The 9143-nt window shown below is 32.7% G+C and overlaps 1 protein-coding gene across 1 annotated transcript; it reads right to left on the reverse strand.

The window, feature by feature from the left end:
* Positions 1–520: 520 nt before the first annotated feature.
* On the reverse strand, positions 521–8789 carry LOC132737162 (ADAM 17-like protease). The gene is made up of 5 exons (XM_060724413.1): positions 8690–8789; positions 3207–3322; positions 1699–1777; positions 1290–1378; positions 521–580 (listed from the first exon to the last, which is right to left on the reverse strand). Exons 2-5 carry the CDS (start codon positions 3279–3281, stop codon positions 521–523), a joined length of 303 nt encoding a protein of 100 aa, XP_060580396.1. The 5' UTR covers positions 3282–3322; positions 8690–8789.
* Positions 8790–9143: the final 354 nt, after the last annotated feature.

Here is a 9143-nt window from a genome sequence, read left to right on the forward strand (position 1 = left end):
AAAATTTTAAAGGGGGGTTTTGGAATTTTGACCTTTCAATTTTTTAAAAAAAGACCCCGGCCACAAATTAAAAATGGGGGCCCCACATTGTTAATTTTTATTTTGGCCCAATTAAAAAATTTTTAAATTTGGGTTTTTTTTTTAAGGGGGGCCAAAAATGGAAACCAAAAAAACCAAAAAAACAAAAGAATTTTGACCCCCAACCCCAAATTTTTTTTTTGGGGTTTAAAAAAACTTTGAAAAGCTTTTATCCCTTTTTAATTTTAAATTTTTTTTTTAATTTTTCATTTTTGGCCTTTTTTTAAAATTTTACAATAACAAATTTTTAAAACCCTTCCTTCCCGGATTAAAAAATTAAAAATTACCTTTGCTGCAAACCTAACCAAAAAACCCCCCGGGGCCCCAATTAAGAAAATAATTTTATTAAAACATCGGCTTTCCCCTGACCCCTACCGGGGGCAATAAATTCATTTAAGTAACTTTCCAAAAACAATATTAAATTCAAAAAAAGGTAAGTAAATCAAACAAAAAGACAAATCCAATTCCTTTTGGCTTTTTCTTTCCTATTATTCTTTTTATCCTGTAATAAGAAAAGATGATGTGCATCAACTAATTAATTATTTATTTAATGGTGCAACAAAAGTTAAAAGCATGAAAATGACACCTGAATAGAACCACCAACGTTTCATAAGCTACCTGGATAGCTACCTCACTTCCTCCCTAAACCCACAGTGGTGAGGGGCCACTTCTATTTTCATTTGTCAAATTCTACTTACTTTTGGGATACTTTATTAGATTCCAAAAAATACTCATTGGCCATCTTTTTCTTCTGTTCCATTTAAGCAATGAGTACAGTAATAGTGATTTAGTATTTTGTATGGAAGTCAAAATACTTCTTTGTTTACATTTTGCTACTTTTATGACAAATAATTTTACATTCAGCTCATGTTCTTAGTTATAAGCATCTAACATACATAAAACCATTAAACATTAAAAAACTCAGGTTTTCCCTCTCTAAAGGACGTAAAAATATATTTATTTCTGGGGCATTATGTGTCTTTAATGTTGTAAAATTCATAACAAATTTACATACATTTAATAAGCAACAAATACAATTCTTTCTTTTTTTGTTCTTTCTTTCTTTGTATCTTTTTTTTTTAATTACTGCTACTTTAGAATTTAAACGACACTTATAAAAATTATGTTTGTCCTTTTTTTTAAGAAGTAAAAATAAATATTGTGTTTCTGAGGCATAATCATAATGAGCCTTTAAATAAAAGTATACTTACAATAAAACTAATGGTACAGCTAGCTGGTATCCATATCAACAAAGATAATACTATAACAGTACCCACTATATTACTTCTCATAAACTCCACTGAAATATAGAAAATATCATTCTATATATGTGAAAAATTTCCTAAATTTTCATAACAATTTAACAATGATAGATGTTGTACTTTTTTTCTATACTATACAGTCCTATTCAATATAACATCTTTAGAATGTTTTATGCCCATTTTAATGCCTTTTTAGCTATAAATATCTTGAGAGTCTGTCAACCAGCATGCTTTCCTTAATTAAGTGCCGAGGAATCACTCTTGCAATTGGTTTACCATGCAATTTCTACAGATCTTTATAATAGTATTAATTCTTCCTAACACCTAAAACACATTTTTAAGTTAAATTGTTACTTACCTAATTGATCGATGGATATATCTTCTATAATGTTAAACAACCGAAGAATCATATCCCTCTTTACCTTCTCACACCGACCCTATGATCAAAATAAAGGAACAATTCATTACATTTGTATATCCTGTATATGTAATTATGATTATTTCATTTTTTTTTTACTATAATATCCTAACTCAGGTCCTATGATTAAGGAATGATTCATAACAATCTGACAAAACTCAATAGGAATTTTTTGTTTGATTTGGTTTTATGTCACAGCAACACAGTATAGGTCATATGGTGACTTTCCAGCTTTACTGGTGGAAAAGATCTTATGTGCCCTTCCGTTCATTATTTCAGGTACGAACGGGCACCTGAATAGAACCACTGACCTTTTGTAAGCTAGTGTCCCTGTTGGTACCACAGTATAAAGAAACAAGTGGTTTGAAGTCAAGGACCTTAACCACTTGACACCCTCCCAATAGGATTCTGACAAATGTTTATATTATCTTACAAAACAGATTCTGACAAAAAACAAATAGATTGTGATAAAAATCAAAGAGATTCTGGCAAAAGTTAAAAATCGATGTAGACCTCTTAACACCTCATAAACAATTCTAGTAAACTATCTAATTCTGACGATGATAGCCTAGTTATTATAAAGAAAATAGATGATTTGTTTGTTTTGGTTTTAAGGCCAATTTAAAAACAGTTTTGGTCACATTTCATCAGTCTATCTAACTGGATTACATGGATAACTCGGTAGTAAGTGACCGACTGCTAATCTTACTTCATCACTGAATCAGCCATGGGAGATAAATGACCATTTGAGCCGTGTCACGACAAAACCAACATAGTGTGTTTGAGACCAGCATGGATCCAGACCAGCCTGCGCATCCGCGCAGTCTGATCAGGATCCATGCTGTTCGCTTACCAACTCTATTACAAGTAGAGAAACTGATAGCGAACAGCATGGATCCTGATCAGACTGCACGGATGCACAGGCTGGTCTGGATCCATGCTGGTCGCAAAGCCATTATGTTGGTTTTGTCGTGACACGGCTCATTTGACTTAATGTCCGAAGATAATGACCAGTCATTTCTATGTTTTTGTCACAAACAGTGACCCATATATATTTAACCAAAGACCAAGGAATAAAGTACAGTATTTTTCCCGCCTATATGACTGATTGCTTTAAAGACGGGGGTCCTTATTTGCCAAAAAATGGCACCTTTTGCTAAGAGGCTCTTATAATATAAGAGGAATATAATTTTTTAAAGGAAAAATACTACTGCACCTCAGATTTTTATTGAAAATGGTACATATTTTCAGTAATTTGTTGTCTAGAAAATACTTACGAGCGCATATGCAATCACCTTAAACTTGATTTTTTTTACATTGGACAAGCATTTTATTGAATACCAAGACTACCAAGAATTATTTCAATGTTATGGCTATGGAATATTTTTGTATTACAAAGTGAATTTGGAGTTTACATAAAAATAAATTGAAAAAAAAAAAAAAAATACCTGGTTACAAAGTCCTTGGTAACACGGTCTTTTATCTGGGAGAAACGTGTCATTAATTTGTACACACTCGCTCATCTGATATTTGTGACGGCAACATCTATAGCACGCAAATTCTTCTAAAAAATACATGTAAAACATAATATCATTGATAATTGTAGCTGTGAGATTTGATAAAACTTCAGTTTTTAGATCAATTTCTGTCATTCAAGTATAAATTACAACTAAATACAAATGTATGAAACATTGGTTGAGAATAAAAATAAACAAGAGCTGTCACAGAAGACACCGAAGCTTGACAAATAAAATACTGGACGCAGTAAGAAAGACAAAACTATGAAAGAAACATCAATTATGTATAATTATGTATTAAGGTGACAACAGACACTTTCCGTGGTAATCACATAAATGTCATTTAAACCAACTTATTTTAGTAATAATTGTTATTTATTTAATCTTTGTGCATTAAATGTCGTTGATCATCATAAAAAATAACATATTTGAAAAAAATGTCTTTGTAAATGATTGATTTTTAATAAAAATCCTAAAATTTTAAATCGCCATATCAAAGTCATTTTTTATTTTTTTGTCATCAAACTTTTGGAAAATAAACATACTTATAATATCTGGGGAACCGTATCTCAAATTTTGTCTATCTTTTCTCAAAAAAATATTACGTAACGTCAAACATTTTATGCGACTTTTTTCACCATACATATTTCGTAATTAAAGTTAATTAAGTCGCTGATTGAGCAAACAAAAATCCCTGACACGGTTCCCTCCGTAAATGAATTCCCTTTCATGTGCTTTAAACCGCATGTTAATTGCTTGATTATTAAAAAAGTTATGCCGATTCAAAGTTAGTCCGATCCGCATCAAACGAAGTGTCATAAATTGGCTGTTCTTTCTCGGACCCCTACGTTTCACGCTAAATAATTACATAATACACAAATATCGCACCAGAGAGGGTCACAAGTTGCGGTAACATAAACTAACAACATTTTATGACCCAGTGACATCTGACCAATTAAAAATTTGCTGATTAATATCAGTTTATAACAGAAATTTCTTCACATCTTAACGTGATTTACCGTTAGTCTGGTATCGGTTGCACATATCACGTGACTTTCGGTAAAATTTGAGGCACTCGGTGGGGGGGAAATGGGACGTATTTGTGCACCGCTAGCGGGGTATTTAATTGTTTCACATTTGAAGTTTATTATTATTATCATCAGCATTATTATTATATTATACCAGTGTCACTCTATCTGTGTACTCGTGTATGAAATTCCGTTAAAATATAAATTAAAATAACAAAAAACTGAGCTTCTGACAGTATTTTAAAGTCCATGGTAGATGTACAAATAAGAACGGGATTTTATATATTTTTTCCTCCAAATTGATATAAATGCTTCACATATTTTAATAGAAATAAGAGGTATCACTCGATCATTATGATCTGACCTTCTTGACTTCTATTATCATGAAAATCATCTATGCACGGCATAGAGATCCAGTTTCTACTGGGATATACAATAAATTCCAAACTTTCTCCCAGGTTTATTAGTACTGTGTTCGATTTACTAGCGAACAATTTATTCAAAGCATTCACTGATAATTTATTTTATTATCTTTTTTTATTGATTCATAGAGAAATAATCATCCTTAGACAACCTAAAATGGTTTAGAAATTTGTCAGGGAGACCTTACCACAAGTCATATAGGCGTTCACATAAAAAATGTTGTCTGTTTTTGTTGTTGTTTTACTTGACATTGTTAGAAAACGAGGTTGAATATGTAAAGCAAGCCCTTGAATCCGTACAAAAGTCCATAAACTCAATGTAATATCTATCAGATTAACGGGACAGACAAATTATTTTCACACATTATGAATATATAAGCAACTATATTTTTAATCAACCCCGTGGTCGTGCGATTTGTTGCTATGCTTAATTATTTATGTTTCATACATTATGTTACGTACATTGGCCGACAATTTCTTATTTTATAAAAAAGGCTAAATAAAAGGTAGACGATATTCATAAAAGATGTACGGTATTTGTACGATACATGAATTACGAGTAGTATGGACCAGTATGGACCGGTAATTCACGCATATATGGAACTACCGATTTCCCTCATTGATGCCTCAACAGGGGGCGGAGCGTTATCGATAATTGACAGGTTACGCGATAGCAGATAAAAATAGTACAGGTACCGTTTTAAAACGTTTAAAAACACATTTTTTGGACTAACTGCTTCCAAAATTAAATCACGAATGTGTTCAGAAAAGGTTGAAAAATATACTAAGCAAAAAATCTCATTTTAGGTATTTTCAGTGATAATTGACTCCGTTGTCACCTTAAGTTATAGTAAAAAAATAACATTTGTTAACATAAATTCCAAATTCAAGGCGGAATAATTCTGGAAATAGTCATGCTAGAGTTATGAACCTTGTCACACAACATGTATAATAAGAAATATATATTTGAAGTTTGAAGTAGATACCTTAAAATGTAAAGAAGTTATCATATTTCTTAAAGAAAATCCTAAGTTCAAAGAGAGATAAATCTGAAAATATAGCTTCAAGAGTTATGAACCTTGTGACATAAGAGGTAATTGATGATAAAGAATAAGTATTTGAAGTTTTAGGTAGATACCTTTAAAACTAAAGAAGTTATCGTAAAAAAGAACATTTTTCAATTAAAAAAATCTCAGTTAACCGGGAGATTATTCTTGCAATAACTATTGGTGTTAGAGTTATGAACTTTGTCACATAACATGTGGTTAATGATAAGGAACATATATTTGAAGTATGAAGTTGATCCCTTCAGAATAAATAAGTAACAGTAAAACAGAATATTTTTTAAGGAAAATTCTGTAAGTTCAAGGGGAGATAAATCTGAAAAATATTGGTGCAAGAGTTATGAACCTTGTCACATGAGATGTGGTTGATAATAAAGAACATACATGTATATTTAAAGTTTGAAGTTTACACCATTAGAAATGAAAAAGTTATAGTGAAAAATATTTATCTGCACCAAAACTTTAATCTGAACGCAGACACCAGGGCGAATAGGACAGCTCTCCATATACGTGGGTTGTCCCAATATTTTGTGACAAGATTGTTTTAAAGCAGAATAAAATAGGTACGAATTTGATATTTTAATATATTATAAACCCATACAATTGAAACTTTTTCATAAATTTACATAGAAAAATATCAACAAACATATACCATAAACACCATGGCAACTAACTGAATCGCGGCACACATCAAACGTCAAAGACAGCGTGAAATCTATATAAGGCGCCTTTCTCAAATACTCACAATGGCTTTCAACGCATAATGTTACCCATAAATCATCAATTACAGACTTAAATCATGTGGTTGTTAATGTCTGTGGAATGTTTGGATGCCATTCACTAATTCTTTGCTTTACGCGAATTCCGGTCTCGTTGCACCTGCTTTTAGCTGCAGGAAATAGGCATCGAAGATCGGTCTTCCTATCCGTGCTTTCCTTATTTTGGTTTTTTGTAGCGCAAAACTATGGTTCCGTTCATGCCTTTAGTAAACAAATGCTCAGGATATGTTGCTAAACTGTTCTATTTGGTATATTTGTTGAAAATCATAACATGTGTCATCTCGAAATAGTCATGAAACCTGAGTGACCTGTTCACTGCGCCGCAAATTCTTCTAACGTTGCCATTTTAATTTTCCTATTTTACATGAGATATTTTCATTTATTCGTATCTTTTTCGTTATTTAACTAAAATTTTCTGAGATGATGTAAACATAGCAGTAGAGAAAGTCAACGTGACATTGTGCAGACACATCATCAGATATTTGAAATATAGGTAATTAATTTTAGCCTATTCATAGCAAAATGCAAATTATTTGACGTGTGCCGGGAACTCAAACCAATGTCGTTAATACTGAAAATTTCTTATTAACTAGAGTGAAATTTTTGTAAATGATTTGTTGTTATGTGAAAGAATAAACTTAACGATTATATGTGTGAATTATTTTCTATTGGCGTTAAAATGAACCGTCTATAAAATTTGTCACAGACTTTTGGGACAACCCTCGTACTTTGTATTGTCAAGCTGATTACGCATAATCACCAAATTTCTGATAGTTTTGTTTTTCAATATTTTCAACAAAAAGGAATAAGTAAGACACAATGAGGATGCCTGTATTTGAATTATCAATATACATGTATTACATTATAAAATACAAATTTTTTAAGTAATAGCTAACTAGAAATTAAAGCAAAGTCTGAAAAGGCGGCCAATTCATCAGAAACTTAAAACATTACTATTCATTGGACTGTCTGATGGCTGGCCTGACATGCAAGGCATCTAGGGAAATGAGCCGCGTCACGACAAAACCAACGTAATTCGTTTGCGACCAGCATGGATCCAGACCAGCCTGTGCATCTGCGCAGTCTGATCAGGATCCATGCTGTTTGCTATCAGTTTCTCTACTTTTTACTCTTAATAGGGTTTGTAAGCGAACAGCATGGATCCTGATCAGACTGCGAGGATGTGCAGGCTGGTCTGGATCCATGCTGGTCACAAACACATTACGTTGGTTTTGTCGTGACGCGGCTCAAATAATTAAGGCTTAAAATCTAAAAATTAATTTGGTAGCACAACCCTTAACTAAGTTGCAAAAGGGGCATCATTCTGTAAAAATGCTTAATAGAGTTACCTCCTCCTATGAATAATTTCTAAGTCAAAAGGGCGCATGATGGTGAACAAGTGTGCAAAGTTTCAAAGCCATATGTCAATAACTTGGAAAATATTTTAGGTGGTAAACAAATTTAAAATAAATGGTTACACCACTGATGCTCGGGGGACTAAGATAGCTCTCCTTATTCTTCGAAACAAAGGTGCTGCATGTTGTGTTAACACTCATCTGTTGAAAAGGAGTAGATTCTATAACTCAAAAAATATGACTTTCAGAATTACCCCCATTGTCTTAACAACTGCACCTTGTCATGATAAGCAAGTATGCACCTCGTCATGATAAGCAAGTATGCACCTTGTCATGATAAGCAAGTATGCACCTTGTCATGATAAGCAAGTATGCACCTCGTCATGATAAGCAAGTATGCACCTTGTCATGATAAGCAAGTATTCCAAGTTACATATTGATAACTTCTAAAATGCTTGAATAATGGGCTACAAATGAGCCACATAATGACAAAAACAAGATAATTGGTTTGCGACCAGCATGAGTCCAGATCAGCCTGCGCCTCCGCGCAGTCTGATCAGGATCCATGCTGTTCGCTATCAGTTTCTCTATTTGTAATAGAGTTGATAAGCGAACAGCATGGATCCTGATCAGACTGCAGGGATGCGCAGGCTGGTCTGGATCCATGCTGGTCGCAAACCCACTGTGTTGGTTTTGTCGTGACGCAGCTCAAATTATATTTAAGATGACAACACAGCAACAGAAAAGCTAATAATACTGAACATACCCTTTCCACATATACACGGAGTATAATCCTTATTATATCTTTCACAAAAATTCTGACATATGCCGTTTTTACATTTTCCTCTGAAAAAGAAAACAATGTATTGATACAGTACCATTACATAAATTTAGATGAGTAAGGTCAAAATTATCACAACTGTTTCAGTTCAATGTTGACTATTTTCAATGATGAATAATTGTTCATATTTACCATTGTACCACTCATTATACAACTGCATGTTTGTAACGTAGCTTTTCACTGAATATTCATGATGTTTACGTAGTCCATACGCAGGGCTGCCGTCAATTTATTGAGTATATTTCGTTTTTCCTCAAATAGAGTGATTCTGCTGTTTTATAAATTCATTATAACGATTCTAATAGTTGCTTTGCAATAAAACCCTCACAAAAACCTAGTGGTTTGGGTTATATATACAAATAATCATTTATATAGGGCC

This window comes from Ruditapes philippinarum, unplaced genomic scaffold (genome assembly GCF_026571515.1).
Source record: "Ruditapes philippinarum isolate M1 unplaced genomic scaffold, ASM2657151v2 ctg11048_1_1_1_1, whole genome shotgun sequence".
Taxonomy (NCBI): domain Eukaryota; kingdom Metazoa; phylum Mollusca; class Bivalvia; order Venerida; family Veneridae; genus Ruditapes; species Ruditapes philippinarum.